The sequence below is a fragment of the Colius striatus genome, chromosome W (assembly GCF_028858725.1).
Source record: "Colius striatus isolate bColStr4 chromosome W, bColStr4.1.hap1, whole genome shotgun sequence".
Classification (NCBI taxonomy): Eukaryota; Metazoa; Chordata; class Aves; order Coliiformes; family Coliidae; genus Colius; species Colius striatus.
This window is the reverse complement of record NC_084789.1, coordinates 40,674,676-40,697,272: the sequence shown is the minus strand read 5'-3', so window position 1 is coordinate 40,697,272 and position 22,597 is coordinate 40,674,676. Positions and strand designations below refer to the sequence as shown.

General features: G+C 54.7%; 2 protein-coding genes across 6 annotated transcripts; both read left to right on the top strand.

Annotated features, from left to right (window-relative positions):
• The first annotated feature begins 997 nt into the window (after positions 1-997).
• Positions 998-9,011, top strand: LOC104555221 (MSL complex subunit 1). 3 transcript variants are annotated; one of them, XM_062016966.1, is made up of 8 exons: positions 1,002-1,836; positions 3,769-3,992; positions 4,354-4,739; positions 7,119-7,183; positions 7,312-7,379; positions 7,613-7,737; positions 7,855-7,927; positions 8,081-8,254. In XM_062016966.1, exons 1-8 carry the CDS (start codon positions 1,561-1,563, stop codon positions 8,169-8,171), a joined length of 1,308 nt encoding a protein of 435 aa, XP_061872950.1. In that variant the 5' UTR covers positions 1,002-1,560; the 3' UTR covers positions 8,172-8,254. The 3 variants fall into 3 exon arrangements, with proteins under 3 accessions (XP_061872949.1, XP_061872950.1, XP_061872951.1); XM_062016965.1 differs by lacking the exon at positions 7,855-7,927 and having other exon boundaries at positions 998-1,836; positions 8,081-9,011; XM_062016967.1 differs by lacking the exons at positions 1,002-1,836; positions 7,855-7,927 and adding an exon at positions 1,845-1,949 and having other exon boundaries at positions 8,081-9,011.
• A 451-nt stretch (positions 9,012-9,462) lies between these two features.
• Positions 9,463-22,270, top strand: LOC133628554 (protein CASC3-like). 3 transcript variants are annotated; one of them, XM_062016900.1, is made up of 13 exons: positions 9,463-9,712; positions 10,830-10,857; positions 11,277-11,314; positions 13,150-13,308; positions 13,397-13,548; positions 14,598-14,774; positions 15,401-16,086; positions 17,774-17,838; positions 18,075-18,189; positions 18,793-18,891; positions 19,555-19,769; positions 20,879-21,001; positions 21,796-22,270. In XM_062016900.1, the coding sequence occupies exons 1-13, from the start codon at positions 9,494-9,496 to the stop codon at positions 21,826-21,828; spliced, it is 2,109 nt and encodes a 702-aa protein (XP_061872884.1). In that variant the 5' UTR covers positions 9,463-9,493; the 3' UTR covers positions 21,829-22,270. The 3 variants fall into 3 exon arrangements, with proteins under 3 accessions (XP_061872884.1, XP_061872885.1, XP_061872886.1); XM_062016901.1 differs by having other exon boundaries at positions 20,879-21,017; XM_062016902.1 differs by lacking the exon at positions 21,796-22,270 and having other exon boundaries at positions 20,021-20,971.
• The last annotated feature ends 327 nt before the right edge of the window (positions 22,271-22,597 follow it).

Here is a 22,597-nt window from a genome sequence, read left to right as displayed (position 1 = left end):
GAGCCATGTCCCCAACGTGTTCCCCAGCACGTGCCCTGTGTGTCCCCAATGCCATGGCCCCGTGTGCTGCTTGGGTGCATTTCAGCGGGTGGGGAAGGTTGTGTGTTTGTGCACACGTGTGTGTGTGCTGGGGCTGCTGTCCTGGGGGTGCATGTGCAGGGAGGCTGCAGGGCCTGCAGGGTATGCATGTGCCTGCGGTGGGGCTGTGCATGCGTGTGCATGCTGGGGCTGCAGTCTCTGCAGGGGGCAGTGTGGTGCAAGTGCGGGGAGCGTGTTTGTGTGCTCGTACACACACATGTACACCAAGAGCTGCAGGTTCTGCAGGGCTCTGTGTGTGTGCACTCAGGGGGGCTGCAGACCTGGGGAGGGGTATGCACACGGTGGGGAGGCTGCAGACCTGCGGGAGTGTGAATGCACACACGGGGAGTTTGCAGACCCGCGTGGGGTGTACACATAGGGAAGGGAGGGCTGCATACCCCGTGGGATGGCGTGGGTGCACACAGGGGGGCCCGCATACCCGCGGGGGCGCTGGCGGAACTCGGTTCGCCCAGGGGACAAACCTGCCCCATAGAGCGCGATCTGTACTTCCCCCCCCGCCCTCCTTTCCTGCGTGGGAGCATCATGGCGGTGGGTCTCGCATCCCTGCCCCCACCCTCTCTGGCTCCCCTCGATGTAGGGCCGGGCCTAAAACCGCCAGACTCCCGGCGAGACGTGACCGGGGGAGGGTGGGGGGTTTCAGACCCTCGGCGTGCTCCGGGCGGAGCCGCCGCACTTGGGAACCACCGGGAAGCCGCGCCCCACTATTACCGTCCGGGGACCCCAGTCTCCACCAGGCAACATCCCATGCGGGACTGGCGTGTCCGCGCGTGGAGATTACTCCACGTCCCGAGATAGCGGGGCTTGTGCTAATGAATACCAGCAGCCCATTCCACGTGCTCCACTGCTTACTCCCTCGGGATCCCGTCCCCTCCATCCCCTCCCGCCCCGGCTAAGAGCGGTGCATGCGCACTAAGCCCGGTTTAAAGGTAACTGGGGGCGCCGTGCGCTCCTCGCCTCGACCCGCCCTCAGTACCGGCACGCCTCTTCCCCCGCGTGAAACGGTCCCGTGTGGGTCCCCTTTTGGTTCCACCCTTTGCCTACCCCGCACGAGGGAGGGGGCGGTGGGTGTCCCGCGGGCCCCCCGCCGCCCGAGGCGGAGGATGCGCCTCTCTGATGGCGACGGGGCCCCGCCGGCCCCTGGGCTGCGCAGCCGGTGGCTGTTGCGCCGCGTCGACGGGCGGTAGCAGGTCGATGAGGAGCAGAGGGCACCAGCCATGAGGTCCACCGCCTTCCGGGCGGCAGAGCCGCCGCGGGGGGGGACGGGAGGAGGAGGCCACCCCACTGCACCGCCCGCCGCCCCGCCGGCCCCGGGAGCCGCCGCCGCTGGGGGCACACAAGGGCCGCGGCGGCGGAGTGGTGGCGGCGGAGCAGCAACAGCAGCGTTGGGCCGGGCTAGTGCCGCTGGCCAGTGTCAAGCAGGCCGGCGCGGGGGATGCGGGCGCCCGGCCGCGCTACCAGACGATGCTGCCCGGGCGCGGCGCCGGGGAGGGTGCGGTGGGGCCGGGAGCGGGACCCACCGAACCGGGTCCTCCTCCGCTACCTCCGCCGCCGCCCGCCGAGGGCAAGTGGAAGAGCGGCTCGCGGCGCGGCGGGATGGGAGCTGATGGGGGCTCGCCAGGGCAGGCGGCCTGCCTGCGGCAAATCCTGCTGCTCCAGCTGGACCTCATCGAGCAGCAGCAGCAGCAGCTGCAGGCCAAGGAACGACAGATCGAGGAGCTCAAGGCCGAGCGGGACACGGTACACGGGACACGGTGGGGTGGGATCGCGGCCTAGGAGGGGTTTACACACCTCCCCCCACGGGGTACACCTTTCCCCCCCGCATGGTTACCTGCCCTTCCGCTCACCAACAAGTAAGTGCCAGCCATCCCCTGTGGCATCCAAGGAGTTAACGCCACCCACCCACTCCCTGCTGGGGTTAACGTCCATCCGCCCCCCCCCCCCCCCCCCATGGCACCTAGGGGTTAATGCCCCCCAACATACAGGGGCGTAATTTCCCTCAGGGGAATAATGGCCCTCCCAAGGGATTATTGCCCCCTTCAGGGGTTAAAGCCCCCTCCTTGATGACTAGCACCCCTGGAGGGTTGATTTCCCCCCAAGTACTGATTTCCCCCCTGTCCGTCCCGACAAAGACCGGCAGGGGGCGGGGATGACCGGCAGGGGTTAATGGGCCATGGCAGCGGGCCCACGGCGCCTTCCCGCCCTGCCGCGCGGGAATTAATTTAAAGGGGCCGCATCATTGCGGTCTCAGTGACGCCGGGGTGGGGGGGGCACAGCCCATACCTTGTGCTGCCTCCCTGTCGATACCAGCTGCACAGCTTGACAGGGCATTGCCCCAGGTATGCCCTGCCTGCAGTGCCTCAGGAGTGCCGTTCATTGCCCTATATGTGCCCTGCCAGCTTTGCCCTATGGATGCCATGCATTGCTTCTATCAGTCTCCTGCCTATAGTGCCCCATGGATGCTGTATGTTGCCCCTACATGTCCCATGCCTGCAGCTGCACCTAGCCACATGCTTGCAGCCGCAGCGCCTGTCAGGTCGTCCTGACGGGTCAGTGTGCGCCATGTGCCAGAAGCTCATGCTGCCTCAGCTGCACCACAGTGGCAGTGGTGACAGTTGCCCCGGTTGCAGAGTGAAGGGCCACCCCATGTAGTGCGGCCAACGGTGCCATGTCCCCATGGTGTGTGCGGAGTCCTCCAACATGGAGGAATTGCTTCAGTCAGGCCACAACGGGGCTTCACCAGCAAGCATTCTCCCTCGGGAGGGAAACTGCCAAGGACAGGGAGCAGGCAACCCCTGATGCAGCAGGGATGGGGAGTGGGGGCTGCTCCCAGCTCCTTCCCACGTGGCTGCATCCCCGGAGCGTGTTGGGACCCCCCTGTTGCTCTTTGCCCAACAGACCCCTCTAAATAGCCCCAGCTCCTGGTGGGGACAGGGGAGGGTTGGGGATGGGTGACCAAGGGCAGGTATCACTCAGTAGGGTGCTTGTTTTCTTCTGGAGCTCACATCAAAGCACAGACCTCCCCCCCGGGTACCCAGGGAAGATGTGGCAGAGGTTGAGATCCCCAAATCGCTCCTCAAAATATGGGAGATTTGCTCCTCCTGCCACGGGGATGAGGAGCACCAGCAGGGGAGAAGCAGCAAGAGAGCAAGTGGCCATTTTGTGCTGTTTGGGCATCTTAGCATGTGGCATTGCAGTTAAGCTGCTCAGGGGTTAGATGCCTTCAGTACTATAGATGCTACCCTCAGCCCCTGCCAGGAGAGGCTGGTGTTGAGCCATGGCACTTCTGGTATGCCAGGAAGCCTGTGCTGCCAGCTGAGCCCAAGTGGGGATGGCTCAGGCACTGTTTAGAGTCTCCTCACAGACATGCTCCTGCCCCCTGAGCATTGCCAAGGAGTTGCCAGGTAAAAGCTGGGATGGGCAGGGTTTGCTGCAGGCAGGACACTGTGGCAGGATGACATCTCTCCCCTACCGGTCCTGCACCATGTGCTGGAGTGCATTTGCGGATGGGTGATGGTAAACATGCAGGTGCTATGGATCAGCTCTTCCCTGGGGTGTTTCCTGGCTGCTGAGAGGATGTGTGAGCAGCTGCTCAGGGAGCAGGGGTATACAGGGGCCTTGCTCCAGGAGCATGCCCACCAAATTAAACTATCTACTCGCCCTGCCTTGCAGCTCCTTGCGCGCATTGAACGCATGGAAAGGCGAGTGCAGCTGGTGAAGAAGGACAGCGAACGGGAGAAGCACTGCATCTTCCAGGGCTTTGAGGTGGATGAGAAGCTGGAGGCAGAGGCCTGTGAGAAGCTGCCACTGGAGTGTCCCCAGGACCTGCTGGAGCCTCCCCCAGCCCTGCAGCCCAAACACTTCCCCTATGGCCGGAATGGGAAGGGGCACAAAAGGTAGAGCTTTTCTGACCATGCTGGGGTGTGTGTGTGGGGCCTGGAGGGGGAGGGAGGCCCTTCCCCTTGGCCTTGCCATCCATCCATGGAGCTGGCAATGGCTGGAGTATGGAGGTGCCAGTTCAGCCCAGTGACCGTTGAGCTGCTTGGAGAGGCTGCCTGGCATAGGGAGCACATTCCATTGAGCACCAGTACTGCTCCAGGGGAACCTCATGAAAGCCTGGACAAGGAAGGAGGTCTCAGAATGCTGGGAAAGTCCCTCTCACATCTGGAAGCCTGTCTCTGTCTGGCCCTGGTGTGGGGGTTCTGGTAGCCAGGGCAAGGATCCATGCACATGACTCAACTCCTCTTCCTCCTGCAGGAAGCCGATGTTTGGGAGTGCGGAGAGAAAGACTCCTGTTAAAAAACTGGTGTCCGAGTTCTCGAAGGTGAAGAGTAAAACTCCGAAGCACTCCCTGGGAAAGGAGGAATTGGGCATCTCCTTATCTGAAACTGTTTGTAAACGAGAACTGCGGAGCCAAGAGACTCTGGAAAAACCCAGATCGCTCCTGGAGACCCCGCTTCGAGCCTCAGCCCCACCAAAGGGTCCTGGTGCCCAGCCCAAGGAGAAGGGCTTCTTCAGCAGCGAGACAGATGACCTGCCCTATCTCTCAACCACAGAAATGTACTTGTGCCGCTGGCACCAGCCGCCCCCGTCGCCGCTGCCATTGCGGGAGCCCTCCCCAAAGAAGGAGGAGACTGTAGCAAGTAAGCGATGGAGAGCTCGTGGCATGTGTTGGGGCAGAGCTGGTGAGGGGCCGGGGAATGGGAGTCAGCACCTTTGCCCTGAAGTTGGCAAAGGGCAGAGTCCCAATTGCGGTGGGAGAAGTGCAGCCAATCATGCCATGCTGCTGGTTGGTTCCTCCACAGCAGTGGGCAGCAGCTCTGGTGCCCATCATGGGCTCTTCCAAACCACATCCCTGCCTTACCCTGCTTACATGCTGGGCTGCAGCTGCCTCCATGGCCGAGGTGGGGCAGCGTGCAGGGCAGGGCTGCCAGCCCCGCTTTGCTTTAGCTGCCAAAACAGCTGGTGTGCCTATTGGAGCAAGGAGTAAAGCAACTTCCTGTTCATGGTCGCAAAATGTGTCTCTGGTTTGTGCCACCGTGGCACACCACGAGTTCCTCTGTGGGGTTAACTGCTGCCCCTGAATCTGGTGTCGTTTCCACCAACTGCCCCTTCCCAGCTCGGTATGTCTCCTCTTGGAGTAGCTCAGGTTTGCTTACATGCTTGGAGATGGTGATGAGCTCCCACTGCCCTCAGCCAGTGGCATCGCCAGGGCATGCAGGGGTGCAACTAGGAAGGCTAGAGCCCTTCTAGAATTAAATTTAGCCAGGAAAATTAAGGACAGTAATAAGGCATTTTTCAAGTACATCAGCAGCAGAAGGATGTCGAGGGGGGATGTGGGCCCGCTGCTAAACACAGAGGGTGCCCTGATGTCTGAGGACGCAGAGAAGGCCGAAATACTGAATGCCTTCTTTGCTTCAGTCTTTGTGGCCAAAGCCGGCCCTTGGGAAGCCCAGTCCAGCAAGGATAACAGGATGGCCAGGATAGCAGAGGACTTGCCCTGGGTGGAAGAGGAAGAGGTTGAAGACTTATTGGCCAAGCTTAAGGCTCATAAGTCAATGGGTCCTGATGGGATGCATCCTAGAGTGCTGAGGGAGCTGGCAGATGTGATTGCTAAGCCTCTCTCCAGCATTTTTGAACAATCATGGAAGACAGGTGAGGTGCCTGAGGACTGGAGAAAGACCAATGTCACTCCAGTCTTCAAAAAGGGCAGGAAGGATGACCCAGGAAACTACAGGCTGGTCAGCCTCACCTTCATCCCTGCAAAGGTGATGGAACAAATCCTGAATGTTGTCACTAAACATATGAAGGAAAAGATGGTTATTAGGAGGAGTCAACATAGCTTCACCAAGGGGAAATCCTGTTTGACCAACTTGATATCCTTCTATGAGGGCATAACCAGCTGGCTAGATGAGGGGAGAGCAGCAGATGTCATCTACTTTGACTTCAGCAAGGCTTTTGACACTGTCTCTCACAACATCCTCATCAGAAAGCTCAGGCAGTGGGGCTTGGATGAGTGAACAGTGAGGTGGATCGAGAGCTGGCTGAATGACAGAGCCCAGAGGGTGGTGATCAACGGCACAGAGTTGAGTTGGAGGCCTGTGGCCAGTGGAGTTCCACAGGGATTGGTTCTGGGGCCAGTCTTGTTCAACATCTTCATCAATGACCTGAATGAGGGGACAGAGTGTACCCTCAGCAAGTTCCCTGATGGCATCAAAATGGGAGGACTGGCTGATTGCCCAGAAGGCTGTGCTGCCGTTCAGTGGGATCTCGACCGGCTTGAGAGTTGGGCAGAGAGGAACCTCATGAGGTTCAATAAGGACAAGTGCAGAGTCTTGCATCTGGGAAGGAACAAGAAGGCCAATGGCATCCTGGGATACATCAAGAAGACTGTGGCCAGCAGGTCGAGGGAGGTTCTTCTCCCTCTCTACTCTGCCCTGGTGAGGCCTCATCTGGAGTCCTGTGTCCAGTTCTGGGCTCCCCAGCTCAAGAGGGATAGGCAACTGCTGGAGAGAGTCCAGCACAGGGCCACCAAGATGATCAGGGGACTGGAACATCTTCCTTATGAGGAAAGGCTGCGGGAACTGGGGCTGTTTAGAAAAGAGGAGACTGAGGGTAGATCTTATTAAAATTTACATATATCTAAAGGGTGGGTGTCAGGAGGTTGGGGCATCCCTTTTTTCTATAGTAGCTAGCAACAGGACAAGGGGTAATGGGATGAAGATGGAACACAAAAAGTTCCACTGAAATAGAAGAAAAATCTATTTTACTGTGAGGGTGACGGAGCCCTGTCACAGGCTGCCCAGAGGGGTTGTGGAGTCTCCTTCCTTGGAGGTCTTCAAGACCCGCCTGGACATGTTCCTATGTGACCTGATCTAGGTGAACCTATTTGTGCAGGGTGGTTGGACTAGATGATCTCTAAAGGTCCCTTCCAACCCCTACCATTCTATGATTCTATGGTGAGTGGGATAGGGCTGGGGGGTCTCAGCGTGAGGCTAACAGCCTGGCCTCTCATCCTGCAGTTCCATCTTGGAGGGACCATGTTGTGGAGCCCCTGAGAGACCCCAACCCCTCAGACCTCCTGGAGGTATGTACATGGCCCAAGTGAGTGCAGCGGCTGCTGTCACAGCCATGTTGCTACAGGCACTTTTCCACCTGAGGGCCGTGCTGTGGTTGCCAGTGCCAGACACTCTCAATCCCTGTCTGTTGTTGCAGAACCTGGACGACAGCGTCTTTTCCAAACGGCATGCCAAGCTGGAGCTGGATGAGAAACGAAGGAAAAGGTGGGAGCAAAGGTGATAGGGCTTTGGGGTCCCCAGCAGAGCACATGGCTCCTACATGAAAGGGCCCCAGGGTGTCACCTCAGGGGGACACACATGAGATCTAGTCACTCAGAGCACAGCCAGCAGCTGGGATGGGATCCTGAAATTGGCCCTCTTGAGATACCTGGGAGGATCCATTGAGACTGAGGCACTCGCCCATGGATTCTCACTGCCAGGGACACCGTGTTTTCCAGGTGGGACATTCAGCGGATCAGGGAACAGAGAATTCTACAGCGGCTGCAGCTCCGAATGTACAAAAGGAAAGGGATTCAGGAGTCGGAGCCTGAAGTTACCTCATTTTTCCCTGAGCCAGATGATGGTGAGTGCCCGGGCACGTTGAGGGCCAGGTGGGGGTGTTGGGGGGCAGGCAAGGGGTTGTGCCTGCAGTGGGGGGGGTGTAGGCAGGGGCTATGTAACGCTGGTGTCTATCCTGCAGTGGAAAGCTTGCTCATCACCCCCTACTTGCCTGTTGTCGCCTTTGGCCGGCCATTACCAAAACTGACCCCACAGTAAGTACCAGAGTGACTGGGGCAAGATGGGATAGGTTTGGGCTGTGCCAGGCACAGGTTGGCATCCTCAGTGCTATGTTTTGGGTTGGGGTCAGTGCCTTGAAGCTGTGCTTCATTGACAGAGTCAATGGTTGGGGCATTCTCTGCCCACAGGAATTTTGAGCTGCCCTGGCTGGACGAGCGCAGCCGCTGCCGACTGGAGATGCAGAAGAAGCAGACACCACACCGGACCTGCCGGAAATAGTGGAGCTACCGGGAGCTCTGTACACCACTGGGTCATGCCAATGGCTGCTGCCTTCTTGTTTGACAAATGGTTTTGTTCCTCTGCCCCAGCCTTGTTCTCTTGGATTTTAAAACACGTTCCTTGGACTTGTCCTTCTGTTCTGGCAGACATGTAACTGGTAGCACCGGGCAGTAGCTGTCTGAGGCTTCCTACCAGCTGCTCCAGTCCTGGAGGCAGTGTGGGCGGATTCCAGCCCCTCTTGCCCATCCTTGCTGCTGATTCAGCTCCATGTGCTGCCTCTGCCCTCCTGCAGCCAATGTTTAGTTTATGTTGGACATTCAACTTTGAGCTGTGTGTGGGAATGTGGGGAGCATGAGCACCAGACCACAGTGCCAGGACTGCTGCTTCACCAGACCCTGTCCCACCATGGCTCTGCTGCCTCTGTCTCCTTGTTACATTTAGTTAAAAAATGGGATAAACATCAGTTTATGTCCAGTTTGTTTTTTGAGAAGTGGCAGCTGGTGCTGCCAGTGGGTCCTGGTGCTGCCATGGCAAGGAGGGTGGTGCCAGGAGCCCACTTAAGTTTCCCCCCCTCCCTTGAATGGCTGTAACAGGGTGGGAGAGTTTAAAAACCATTTTTTTGGTGTGTGAAATAGAAATCCTCTATGTACAATTTTGTGGGTTTTAATATTTTTTTATAGATAATGTTTTGAGGTTGGCAAGCTGTGTGCTGTTACAAGGGGAAGCAGACACTGACACCCCCTTCCTTTCCCCCAACATCCCCTGTCCTGGCTGAGTCCCCAGGGTACTACTTGAGCCCTGGGAACTGGACCCAGTGCTGCTGGCTTGGGGGGGGGGGGGGGGGGGGGGCTTCAGGCTCTCCCTGCAGCAATTAAACAAGAAACACACCCCTGGAGCTACTGTTTCTAATAACTTCCTTTTTATCCCATTTCCCCCTGTCCCTGCGTGGGGTTGCAACCTCCCCTACCCAGTTTTATTTCCTCCCTCCGCTCCTGTGTTCTGGCACAGAGGGGCCCGAGGGGAAGAGAATTCGTTTAAATAAAATCTGTTAAAATACGCTTACGGAGCTGTTGGGAGGGGGGGCGCACGCGGACAGAGTGTTTTTTTTGTTACAATAAACGAGGAAGAAGTGGTAACGCAATCCACGCTGTGATGTCGGCGCCTTGCCCGGGGGGTGCCTGCCCCGTGCCCCTGGGGAGGGGAGGGGAGAAGGAGGAGTGGCTGCCGCAAGAGTTGACGAGACGGCGGCAGTGCCGCGGCGGCTGCCGGGAGGTGTAGTCCGTGGTGCCCCGCGCTGCTGCCGGTCCCTGCGGTTGCCCAAGATGGCGGACCGGCGGCGGCAGCGCGCATCGCAGGACAGCGAGGACGACTCGTATTCGGCTGCCTCTGGCAGCGCTGACTCGACCACCAGCGCCGCCCGGTCCCGTTCGGGATCCGGTTCTCCACGCCGCGCCGCCGGGGCCCTCAGCGCGGGGCCGCGGGGCCGCGAGGCCGAGAGCGTTGCGGGAGGCGGGCCCAAGAGCGTACTCGAGTCCGAGTGTGTGAGTGCGGGGGCTTGAGGATGGGCTAGAGGGGTGGCTTTGGGAGCTGGGAGAGGTGGACTGGAGAACTGAGGGAGTACTGGGCTGCGGAATTGAGGAAGCGGGACCGGGTCTTCCCTCATGCCTGCGACGGTGCAGGGCTGGGGCCACCCCGCAGAGGGAGAGCTGGGCCCTGCAGCCCCTCTCCCCCCAGCATCGGGCAGGGACTTCCCCCTGTGCCCCAGGCCTGGCTTCCTGCTGAGGGGTCTTGTCCCCCTGCCCTGACTCCTGTTAAAGTTAAAAACGTCAAAATGCCTTTTCTCGTGGCCCTGCAGCTGGGACAGGTTTGTTGTACTTTCAGGCCTCTTCTGCTCTTTTTCAGCCCTGACCAGACTTTTAAGTGAAGGCATCAAACCTCTTTTTAAGGGGAATTTGTGGTGCTGCTCTTCCCCCACCTCCTCATTCTCCTCTGGCAGTTTGTTCTTGGGTCCTGTCCTGGTTCTTTCAGATTCTTCCCAAATCACAGCAAGTTTCTACTCGGGTGTTTTGGCATTTGGTCTTATCTTATTCACATGTTGGCTGATTTGATTTTTTATCTGAGGTAGTTTTTATTGCACAGCTTAATCGTTCTGTTCTTTTATGAGAAATTTTTCCTGGCTAAGCTCTTCTGTTTCATCCATTGTCTTCTCTGGAGCAGAGGGTCATGTCTCTGTCACCGGTGTCTCTACTAGATGTTTGCCTGAGCTCAGTCCTGCTCGATGCCTGCTTGTTATTCCTGGGCTCCTGGTTTAAGCAATCCTCTTGTCCTTCCCTGAGTTAGCTCTCTGGCCCTCCATTATTGAGGAAGGGGAGCTTGACTTGTCTGTCCACATCGCTCTTTTTCCTCTGAAGACTCCAGCAGTTAACACTGTTTGTGCTTTTTCCCTTGAACGTGTTCTAGAAGGATCTTAGAGAATGGCACTGGGAGCCCTGAATTTGTTTCTTCTTTCTTGGTCACGGAAGCTGAACTTCTGAGGGTGGATGTGATGGGACCATGGCCAAACCTTGTCATAGTTGTGTCTGGGATTTAGGGTGCTGCAGGGACCCAGCTGCTGAACTTCGTCTCTGCTAACCCACCTTTCTCCCCCTCTCTCCCCAGGAAAGTGAGGATGGTATTGAAGGAGATGGTAAGTAATGACTTCTCCCCAGTAATGAAGCTGTTGCAAAGCTGAGGGCCATGGGTTAGTGATGGGCTGGGCAGTGTGAGGGCAAGGGATGGACTCTATGAGCTTAAAGGCCTTTTCCAACCAAAATGATTCTATGACTCTCTGGCATTGCAAGTGCCCAGGCTGCACATAAAAAGTTAAAAACGTCAAAATGCCTTTTCTCGTGGCCCTGCAGTTGTTGTAATCTTAAATATTAACTCACAATAGGAGGCAAATGTTGCTTCCTGTGTCACGGGCTGGTGATGGTGTCAGTGGGGGACACTTTGGTGCTGTCCTCTGACATCCCCTTGGAGCTGCTCCCTGCACCTTCACTCAGAGAGAAGCTGCCTCTGTTCCTGCCCTGACACCAAACCCCTTTTTTCCCCCCCCCCCCCCCACAGCTGTGCTCTCCGATTACGAAAGTGCAGAAGACTCAGAGGTAAGAGGAATCTGTCCTGGAGTTTAAAGGGTTCTGCATCACTCATCGTTTTAGCACAAAAATCCAATTTGTGTCTTTCATTCTCTTCCACTGATCCCATCAGTGCCTTTGTCTCAAAATATCTTCTCATGTGGTCATATACAAGCACAGGAGAAGCTGCCTGTGCTGCTGGGGGTGAGGTGGATGTAGGGGGGGAAAACCCTCATATACTGGGAGCATGATTTACCTGCTCCCAGAAGGGTGTGGAAGGAAGTACAGGATGCTGGTTGCATTTTAAATAGTTGAAATTAAAAACCATAAGTGCTGGATTGGAGGAATCCCCAGCAGCATCCTTGTCCCCCCAGTGTTCCCCATGAGTGCTGGCAGCTCCACACTGGGTGTCTGCTGAGAAAATTTCCCCCCCTTGTGTGCATTGAGACCCCCTGCCTGCACCTGGGCAGCAGTATGGGGCTCTAGATTTCCCTTAGATTTTTAGGTCATAACTATAAGTTTTAACATTTCTGGGGAAGTTATAGTTTCTAATGATTACAACAAAAGTTTTCTAGTCAACCCCCTTCTTTTGGACAGCTGGTTTGGGGATCTTGAGGGGGACAGCAGTTAGAGAAAACACAAATGGAATCAAAGCTCATGGGGGCTGTTAATTTGTGAAGTCATCTCTGCCATTAACGAGGAAGGGGCTGATGGACTGTAAGGGTGGCACGTGGAGGGAGGGGAAGGGGCAGCTCCAAGTGCTCTCACCCTGCAGCATCTCTTCAAGCCTGAAAACCTGCTCCAAGGCTCCCAGGGCATGTGCAGAAGCAGTGAGGAGGAGGTTATTGCATCACTGACATGCCAGGGTGACTCTGTTCTTGTGCCTAAAAATAATGCCACAGCTGGATTTCCCCAACATAAACAGAAGGAGCAGTTGATGTGCAAATAGATTGTGTTGAAAAAGAGAGCTATTTTTAGTGTTGAAGCTTGCAGGCCAGATTGATCAGCAGAGTGCTCTGAGAGAGTCAGCTGAGTAACTCCTGGGAATTTGGAAAGACTGGCTGGATATGGGCCATGATTTCCACTCTTCCTGGCTCCTGAGGGCCTGTGGCTGTGTGCAGGAGCCTGTCCTGCTGCTGCTCTAGCAGCCTGGCTGTTTGTTCTGATGATGCTGATGAGAGAGGTGTTGGGTTTAGTCTTTGCTTTTGCTGTAGAAATCCAGGGATAGGTAGGACCTTGTGAGCTAATCCTCTGCCTTAAGAATGTCGGGTCTGTAACAGCTGGAACACGAATCCAACTCTGTTTTCACACTTCAAATACTGTGTTCAGTTTTGGGCTCCTCACTCAGGGAGCATGGCCAGAGCCGGGCAGCGGAGCTGGAGAAGGGGCTGGAGCACAAGGGTGATGGGGAGCAGCTGAGGGGATGGGGGTGTTCAGTCTGGAGAAGAGGCTGAGGGAAGACATGAGCACTCTGCAACTCCCTGACAGGACACTTGAGTGAGGTGGGGATCAGTCTCTTCTCTCCAGCAATGAATGACAGGACAAGAAGAAACAGCCTCAAATTCCCCCAGGGGAGGTTTAGATTGGAGCTGTGGAAGAACTTTTTCCCTGAGAGGGTTGTCAGCCCCTGTCCCAGGCTGCCCAGGGAGGTGGGGGAGTCCCCAGCCCTGGAGCTATTGCAAAGCCGTGCAGCTGAGGGCCATGGGTTAGTGGTGGGCTGGGAACTGTGAGGGCAGGGAGTGGACTCCATGAGCTTAAAGGGCTTTTCCAACCAAGCAATTCTATGATTTGAGGACTCTTGTGGGCAAATTCCTTGGGGGACCTGTTGCTAAAGGTGCATGTTTGAGTCACTGGGGCTCTTTCAGGCGGAAGAAGAGGATTACAGCGAGGAAGAAAGTGCCAAAGTGGAACTGAAGCAGGACAGTAATGATTCCTATGAGTCAGCAGCAAAAGCAGAGGAAGGGAATGAGAAACCTGACTCCAAAGGTGCTGTGACTGGGGAGAGGCAAAGCGGGGACGGGCAGGTAGGTGTTACACTTGTGTTTCCTGGGATGCAGCAGGGCTTCTCACCAAGGAACTGCTGCAGTGGTGAGAGCTGCCTGGTTTTGACAGGAGAGCACTGAAGCTGTTGAGAATAAAGTTGGGAAAAAAGTTCCCAAGCACCTGGACGATGATGAGGACCGGAAGAACCCAGCCTACATCCCACGCAAAGGGCTCTTCTTTGAGCACGACCTCCGAGGGCAGATGCAGGAGGAGGAGGTCAGGTACGTGAGCTTTCCCCCTGGCTCTGCTTCCCTCAGGGAGGCTGAGGCCAACTCCCAGGCTGGCATTTGCCAGCACAGCTCCTTGCTTCTTTGTGGAGCTCTGGGAAGGTCTGTGCTTTGGTTGTCTTGCTTGCAGTGTCCTCCAAGGATATTTTAGCTTTTTGTTTTGAAGGAGAGACTGGGAGGGAGGGTGCAAAAAAAAAAAAAACCACCACAAAAAAAGTGTCTTGCCAATGAGCAGTGTCCCTGTGTGCCCTCATGGCCAAGAAGGCCAATGGCATTCTGGAATACATCAAGAAGAGTGTGGCCAGCAGGTTGAGGGAGGTTCTGCTCCCCCTCTACTCTGCCCTGGTGAGGCCTCATTTGGAGTCCTGTGTCCAGTTCTGGGCTCCCCAGCTCAAGAGGGATAGGGAACTGCTGGAGAGAGTCCAGCACAGGGCCACCAAGATGATCAGGGGACTGGAGCATCTTCCTTATGAGGAAAGGCTGTGGGAACTGGGTCTGGAGAAGAGAAGGCTGAGGGAGGACCTCATTAACACTTTCAAGTACCTAAAGGGTAAGTGTCAGGAGGATGGGGCAACCCTTTTTTCTGTAGGGCCCAGTGACAGGACAAGGGATAATTGACATAAGCTGAAAGACAAAAAGTTCCACTTAAACACAAGGAAAATCTCCTTTGATGTTGAGGTGAGGGACCCTGGCCCAGGCTGCCCAGGGAGGGTGTGGAGGCTCCTCCTCTGGAGGTTTCCAAACCTACCTGGACATGTTCCTGTGCCCCCTGATGGAGGGGAACCTGCTTTAGCAGGAGGTTGGGCTGGATGAGCTCTGGAAGGCCCTTCCAACCTCCACCATTCTGGGATTCTGTGATTTGTGCTGCTTTTCAGAAATGGCCATAGGTAGGGCAGCAGCTGCTGGGCAGGAAGAATGGGAGGAAGAGGAGATGCTGTCCCTTGTGCACACTTTGCCCTGGAAATGCTCAGTCTCTGTGTGGGGCTGCCACAACTCCTTGGCTTTGAAATAGCTTCTCAGTCCTCCCCGTGTGACTGTTGCAGGCCAAAGAGCCGCCAGCGGAAGCTGTGGAAGGATGAGGGCCGCTGGGAGCATGACAAGTTCCGGGAGGATGAGCAGGCCCCCAAGACCAGGCAGGAGCTGATCGCCCTTTACGGCTATGACATCAGGTCAGCTCACAACCCTGATGACATCAAACCCAGGAGGATGCACAAGCCAAGGTGAGCAGCAAAGTCAAACTACAGCCTGGCTTATCCTGGAGAGAGAGACAGCTCTGCCCTCGTGCCAGGTGCTTCCGATGCCAGATCTGAAGCCACAAAGCCCCTACAAGTGTGATGGGGAGCAGCTGAGGGAGCTGGGAGTGTTCAACTTGGGGAAGAGGAGGCTGAGGGGAGACATGAGCAATCTGGAACTCCCTGATAGGAGGTTGTGGTGAGGTGGGGGTTGGTAATGAATGATAGGATGGGAGGAAACAGCCTCATGTTGCCCCAGGGGAGGTTTAGATTGGAGCTGTGGAAGAACTTTTTCCATGAGAGGGTTGTCAGCCACTGTCCCAGGCTGCCCAGGGAGGTGGGGGAGTCCCCATCCCTGGAGCTATTGCAAAGCCGTGGAGCTGAGGTGCTGAGGACCATGGATTAGTGGTGGACTGGGCAGTGTGAGGGCAGGGGGTGGACTTAAAGGGCTTTTCCAACCAAAATGATTTTATGATTATATGTTGTTGGCTTTGGCTCTGAGATTAGACCTTGTTCCTGGGAGTTGTGGTCCAGGGATTCCCTGGCACAGCAGCACCACTCACTCAGGGATTACTTTCCAGTCCTCTCTACTTTTTTTATTTTTTCTCCCTCAGATTTGGGAGTCCTCCTCAGCAAGACCTAAACTCGTCCAACGAGAAGCCAAGCAAACCTCCACGGCACCAAGGTGCTGACAGCGCTTTGGCTTCCCCACAAACCTTCAACAGGAGCTCTGCAGGCATGGGCAGGATGCCCACTCCCAGGAACTACCCAAGGATGGGAGGCTACAAAGAGACCCGCCCAGGCTACCGAGCATCAGAAGCAAGTGTCCAGCATCTCTCTCGAAAGGGTGAGCCAATGAAACAGGAGAGTGGCTACCGAGCCAAGCGAGGCGAGCAAAGCCCACAGAGGGACAAGTCACCTGAGGTGGAACGTGTCCACAGCAGCCCCGGGAAGGAAGAGGTTGCTTTGGAAACCCAACCCACAGCTGCTGATGCTGGGCAGCCACCACCAGACAGACCCATTGAAAAGAAGTCTTATTCCCGGGCAAGAAGGACCAGAATTAAAGCTGGGGATGCTGGGAAGCTGCCAGATGAAGCACCTTCTTCAGAAGGGCTGACTCCTGTGCCCTCAAAACCCATACAAGCCAAGACGTCTCTCCCATCAGCCAAGAGCAGTAACTGGGAGTCACCAGTAGAACCCATCTTGGATGGACTGGAGCAGGAGATGACCCAAGTGAACCTGACGGAGCAGAACTGGGCACCAAGGCAGTCGCAGTTCATACAGCCCCGGGAGCTAAGGGGTAAGTGGATGCTGCCTCTTGGTTCTGCATTCTTGCAGCGAGTCAGAGCTGAATTGTCTCTGCCTTAGTCCAGTCTCAGAGTAGGTACACGATAGCAATTCGTGCTGCTGATGAAGTGCAGTGGGAGTGGTTAGAGGGGAGAAAGCAGAAGAGAAAAGGGGGAAGTTAAACATTCAAATTAGGGCTGGGAAGGGCCTAAGAGTTGATCCTTGCCCTGTTTTGTGTTGGGCATGGGGAAGCTTCTGTGAAGCTGCAATCTCATGTGTGGTACAAGCCACAGGGACTTTGCACTGTGAGCCATGGTGAGACCGGCTGCTGCAGTAGGAGTCAGAGTCCAGGCCAGACGGAGCCTGGTGCTGGCTTGACAGGTGAAGAGGGTGAGTAATCAGGCTCCTGTCATGTCCTGATGAGAGCAGAAGAGAACTTTCCTCTTGTTATCAGCTTTTTGCCCAATGTTGAGGTTTTGTGGCTACTATCTGAGACCTGACAGGGATTGGTAAGTTGCTTGGTACCTGGTGTGAGGAAGCCACTCTGCAGCAGCAGACAGCCAGCTGAGGGGGGATGTAAATGGCAGAAGTACCCTTGTGTGAGCTGAGGACTCAGTTTTAGTTGAGCATCTGTGCAAAAGGTCATTAGGGTATAATTATCTCTTGGCAGAATTAGAGTCTTTTCTGGGGAATATTGGAATCCTTCCTGAGGGAAATAAAACTAGAACAAGGAGAAGAAAGCGACTTGCTGCTTTCATAAGCATCTTCTGAGGTTTAGGTTATGAAACCATAAGTCATCTTGTACTGATTGTGTCTGTTAAAGTTTTTGTGTGGACAGACCCTTGGCCTTGATCATGGCCACAGGTGTTAAACATGCCCATAGAACGAGAGTGCAGATGTGCTGTGCTTTGCAGCTGAGGTTATGTGCTTTTCTCCTGGTTTTTGATGCTTAAAAATAAAGCATCTTAACAAATTGATCATGAGACAGCTCCAGGCTGCAGGTGAGAGATCACTTTCTTCCTGTAAGAAGGACGTGTTATTCTGCTGTCTGTGTTTCTTGCTAGTAGAGAAGGTGGGAGTTAATTCTGAGAGGCATTTGGCCAGCCATCGAGTCATCCTGCCTGTACAGCATGATGCCTGTGCATGGATTTGCAATATTGGTGATCTGTGGGTACTTCCAATGTTTGTTTTTACCCACCTTAGCTCCCCTGGCATTGCCCATGACCAGTTTGGCACTGTGGTTTTGAATGTACTCCATAACTTTGTTGTTTGAATTCAAAGAAGCCCTTGATACAAGCAGTAATGTCCTGCAGAGGATTTGAACTGCAGCTCAGCCAGACCCACATAGCTCCTTGTTTCCCCTCTGAAGAGCTCCTTGTCTCTGCAAGAGCAGAGCTTAGATCAGGACAGAAATTTCAAGCTGAGGATTTGATTTCCTTGGGTTTTTTTTCAGCAAAACTTAAAGGGTGTTGAGCAGCAATGACTGTACAGCAACGCAACAGCTTCTCATTTGTACTAAGACATTGAAACTAGAGACCTCAAAGAAGCAAGTTGTTGGAGGTTTTCTTGTCATGAAAGCAAGAGCTGGGCCTGTTTATGGGACACCAACATCCCGGGGCTGCTGAGCCTGTGATGGGTGAGGTGGCTTTTTACTGGGAACAAAGGCAAAACCCATAATAACCAGTTTGTTTATTCCTCAGGTTTTCCTAACCACATACACGTGGGAACTGGGCCACCACCTCAGTTTAACAGGATGGAGGAAATGGTAAAACATGTTGCATGGAGTGTGACTCTTGCCCAACTCTTTATTTGGTTTTGGGGTTGTAATGAGAGGGCTGCTTGTGATGCCTCACGCTTTCCCTTTTGTGGCTGCCTGTCATTTTTACTGGGTGACCCAGATAAAGGTTTGCAGAGGCTGGAGGAGGGGGAGGGGGTTGGTGCTGCCTCCCTGGATTTAGGGCTCCTGACCCTCACCCCTCTGTGCCTTTGGACAATTCCAAGGCAGTGCAAGGGGGCCGTGTGAAACGCTACTCGTCGCAGCGGCAGAGACCACCAGTGCCGGAGCCTGCTCCTCCCATGCACATCAGCATCATGGAAGGGCACTACTATGACCCATGTGAGTGTTTCCTCTCTTGCCCCTGAGGCTCCCTGTGTGTGCTCAGTCAGACTTGAGCAGCTGGAGCAGGAGTTCCTCCACTCTTCTGAGGGTTGGGAAGACCATGGGGGCTTTGTCTTCCTTTTCCTTTGTAAATAGCGTTGATGCGTTGTCTCACTGTAATTAAAAGGCTGCTCTGAGCCTCTTTGGTTGATGTTTAAACTCACTGACATATAACCAGTGTTACCACCTCCCTTCCCTGTGCCAGAGCTCTCTGGCTTTTGTCAGGAGAACAAGGCTTTAAAACTAAACTGGAAATCAAAGCAATGCGGGGAGAATTTCAGAACAAACCCAAGGAGGGGTTAGGAATTTATTCCAGCATTTAAAGTGTTGGAGGAGAAATTCCCTGAGCATCATCCTGCTTTGTAAAGGGAGTAGGAGGCTTTTCTATGGAGAGCACGTAGCATCTGTGAGCCCGACAGCCTGCATGTGTGCTGATGGGAGCGTTGCTCGCAGCAGCGCCTTAGAATCTCGCAGCCAGAGCTGGCCGGGGTGTGCCTGGTGCTTTGCTGCAGCAATAAAATTCCCTGGTGCTTTTCCTGATCTCCTGCTGTGTTGTTGCAGTACAATTCCAGGGACCAATCTACACCCACAGTGAGAACCCAGCCCCGCTGCCACCCCAAGGGATGATTGTGCAGCCAGAAATGCATCTCCCTCATCCAGGTAAGGACCAGCTCTCCAGCAGGGCACGGCCAGTGGGCACTGAACATGTGCTTGTGCCCTGGGGAGGCTCAGCAGATAAACTCTGCTTTCCCACAGCTTCTCTCACTGAGGGGGATACATTTTCCCTATTTCTCCAATATGGAAGAGATCTGCTTCTCTCATGCAATGGGGCCAAGTCAATGTTAAGAAAAGAGAAAGAGGCATTTCTAGCTCTTGCAGCCAATGCAGGAGCAAGATGATGGGAACCTGTGGCTGGGTGTCTGCAGGTTCTGTGCAGACCCTCCTGGCTCAGTCACTTCCCCTTCAGTGAGGTGCTGAGCTCTGCCAGCTGTCACACTGGGCTGATTCTTCAGTCCCTGCTGTTTGTAGATCAGAAAAGGAAAACAGAAATGAGAGCCATTGAACTGGCAGATTCTCTATCTCACCCACAAAAACTGTTTCCTGACATGGATATGCTGATGGGGCCATAAATGAGGTCCCTGGGAGCAGGGAGGGAGCTATGCTGATCACTGCTTCCCTTTTTTCCTCCCTGGTGCAAGAGCTGAGCTCTCATGGCTGCAGGAAAGACCTTTGAGCAAAGTGCCTCTCCTTCCTGATATGACAGGGCATGTGACATCATATCAGCTGATTTTTTTTTTTTTTTTTTTTTTTGTCCCTTCCCAGCTTTACATCCCCACCAGACACCAGCCCCTATGACAAACCCTGGCCTCTACCCTCCACCAGTCTCCGTGCCCCCAGGCCAGCCCCCGCCACAGCAGCTGCTCCCACCAACTTACTTCTCCCCTCCTGGAGTCATGAATTTTGGGAATCCTGGCTACCCCTATGCCCCAGGAGCACTCCCCCCTCCACCTCTTCCTCATCTGTATTCCAACACACAGGTAAGCTCACTGGGAGCAGATGGGATCCTGTGGCATGTGAGGAATATTCTTTGAGGCTTCCTGGGAGAGAGTGTGGAGCTGCTGGGCTGCTCTGTGGTGGGAGGTCATTTGCTGTCATGCCTCTGTTTGGGGAGGGTAACAGGAAGAAACTACTGCCATGGCTGCTGTGTAGCTACCCTGGATTTAGGGCCTAAGGGGGCAAATGTCTGTATTGGTGGATCTCAAAATTGAGGTCTTTCCCTATGGAACAGGGAAGCAGCTTACTGGGAGCCTGTGAGCTGTTACATCCCCTCCAGCTCTGTCCTAAGCCAAGGACACCTTAAAAATTGCTTTGGAAGTGCTTCGTGTTTGAGATGGAGGCAGGAAGCTGGAAACTGGCAAGTGCTGTTCTTTGGCACCAGCTGAGAGATCCCCCAGCATGGGGATGGCTTTACTTGCTCCACGTCTGGCCTCGGATCTGCAGAAGCTGCTGTGCAGCAAGGAGATAGCTCTCTCTCTCTAGCTCTGATGAGGCAGCTCTCTGCGGGTGCTGTGGTAGGACCCGCGGCTGCGGTGGTCATCATGCAGCGGCACACGGCTGACACGCAGTGGCGAGTGAGAGATGTGCACCCTGTAAACTCTCTGACCTTCCTTGCTCCCCCCTGCCCCATCATGGAATCTGCCTGTTTTGGGGGCAAATCTCAAGCTGGGAGGGATCTTGGTGTGAAGGGGAACAGTTAACTGCCATGTCTGTATAGACAAACAGTCTCTGCTGTTGTTGCAAAGCACAGACATGATCTGGCAGTTGGGAAGCTCTGTGGGGGGAAGGGGAAACCCATCTGCTGCAAACAGGCTATACCTGCCCACCCTGCCAAGAGTGGGGAGACCCTGGTAAGGGGTCGGGGAAGCTCCTGGGAGCTGTGAGTGCTTGCTGTTTGCTATAGCTTTGGGGAGCATGGCACAAATCGACCCCCATCCCCTTTCAGTGCTGGGTGGGGGCATTTTTCACAGCCCAGGGCAATGCTGTAAAGGCTGTCTGGGACATGGGGTGCTCTCACAGAGGGTGCAGCTTTCTTGCTCCCCCCAAATGCAAAGAGCACTGACCCTTCTGCTCTCTCTGGGGAGCACAGGCCCAGTCCCAGGTGTACGGAGGGGTCACGTACTACAACACTGTCCAGCAGCAAGTGCAGCCCAAGCCTTCTCCACCTCGAAGGATATCCCAGCCTGTGACCATCAAACCACCCCCTCCTGAGGTACCGTCCCCTTGATGTGAGTCTGTGTGAGTCTGTGCTTGGGGTGTGCAGGCTGCAGTCTCCCTCTCCCATCCAAAAATCAAATTACATTGTGCCAAGGAAATCTTCAAACTGGTTGATCTTTGAAATGTCCCAAACCTCAGCTTCTTGTTGCAGATGATATGCAGGATTCCAGTTAAATTTAATTTCTAAATACTTTAAAACTAAACCCACATAAAAAGTAAGTCCAAAGTTGACTCTTGCTTTTGTTTTTATTTTTTCATTGGCTGAGGGTAGAAAGAATAAATCAGGGAGAGAGAAAAAAATTCGGTGCTAAGCTAAGAGGCAGTGTCTTCCCTGGAAGAATAGATGTCAAGACCTTAGTAGATAATTCAGGCAGCATACTCAAAGGCTTTCCAGGAAGGAGAGCCCTTTCTCTGCTCGGGGAATGATTTCCTCTCTCCAGTGCTGTGATCTCTGCCTGCCAGAGAGACACATGTGTCTTTGGTTTCCTTTTCAATGCCATGCTGAGCGGCAAGCCCACACCTGGGCAGGTCTGTGCTGGTTGTCTTCCCTGTGCAGAGTTAGAGGGCTGGGAGACGTGGTGTTTGTAAATCCCACCATCAGATCACCCAGTTTGAGGTGCCCTTTTGTTTAACCATGAGGAGAGCTTGGCTTGTGCCCAGAGTGGTGGGTGATGGGTTTGGCGCTCAGGCACAGAGGGGGTTTTGCTGGCAGCACCCTCCTCGCACAGCTTTTGTGACAGGGCAGCATCAGCCTCTGTTTCTCTTTCCTCTTTTCCTTCTCCTCTCCAGGATGAAAAGTCAAAGGAGAGGAACAACACGTAGAGGCTCAGCTGTGGGAATCCCAACGCCAGACTTGACCCCTTGGCCTGGAGGAAGCTCCTTCTGGGGAAAAGCTCCTTCCCTCCTCACCTCCTAGGTGAGGCAGTGGGATGAACTCCCCTGCACCATCTTCTGCTCAGGACCAGGCACCTTCCCTTGCTGGTTTTACTGGTGCCCTCCCAACAACCATCTCACCGCTGCTGACCTGCCCTTCTTTCCCCCACCTCACTGAGGTGCAGGGGTCACCCCAAAATTGACTCCCCCAGAGCCAGTCCTTGGCTACCAGTTCTCAACACTTCCCTCTTTTACTAAATGTTTCCCCTTCCCCCCCCTTCCCCCTTTAGGATGTTAAACTTGACTGGCTTGATTGTGTTCTCTGTTTTTATGTAAGGAATGAACCAGCTCCTTCAGTAAAGCTGAGTTGTTTTCTTTTGGGTATCTCAAATTTGTTTGACTAATTGGAAGGTAACATCCCCTGCCTCTCCCCGTGGAGACAGCTGATGTTAGTCCTTTGTTTCAATTCTCTTTTCAAATTAGCAAGTTTATTTCTGCCCTTGCTGCAGCATGAGGAGGGCAGCTGAGAGACAGGAGTCTGTCAGGAACATGTTGGCTCTGCAGACACCACTTCATTTAGAAACTCCTCCCATTTCTTTCTCCAAGCAAGCCCCGATGGTAACTGGTGTTGCTGGTAGTTTGTGTCTGAGCTGAGAACTCACATCGGGTAAGAATCTGTGTGTGTGCATGAGCACGGGGTGATTCCCTTCCCCCCACC

Coding starts and splice junctions, on each gene's coding strand:
- LOC104555221 (XM_062016965.1), top strand. CDS start 1,561: ATGCTGCCCGGGCGCGGCGCCGGGGAGGGTGCGGTGGGGCCGGGAGCG. Junction 4,740..7,118: donor GAAGGAGGAGACTGTAGCAA/GTAAGCGATGGA, acceptor CTCATCCTGCAG/TTCCATCTTGGAGGGACCAT. Junction 7,738..8,080: donor TTTCCCTGAGCCAGATGATG/GTGAGTGCCCGG, acceptor CTCTGCCCACAG/GAATTTTGAGCTGCCCTGGC.
- LOC133628554 (XM_062016900.1), top strand. CDS start 9,494: ATGGCGGACCGGCGGCGGCAGCGCGCATCGCAGGACAGCGAGGACGAC. Junction 13,309..13,396: donor GGCAAAGCGGGGACGGGCAG/GTAGGTGTTACA, acceptor TGGTTTTGACAG/GAGAGCACTGAAGCTGTTGA. Junction 19,770..20,878: donor ATCTGTATTCCAACACACAG/GTAAGCTCACTG, acceptor TGGGGAGCACAG/GCCCAGTCCCAGGTGTACGG.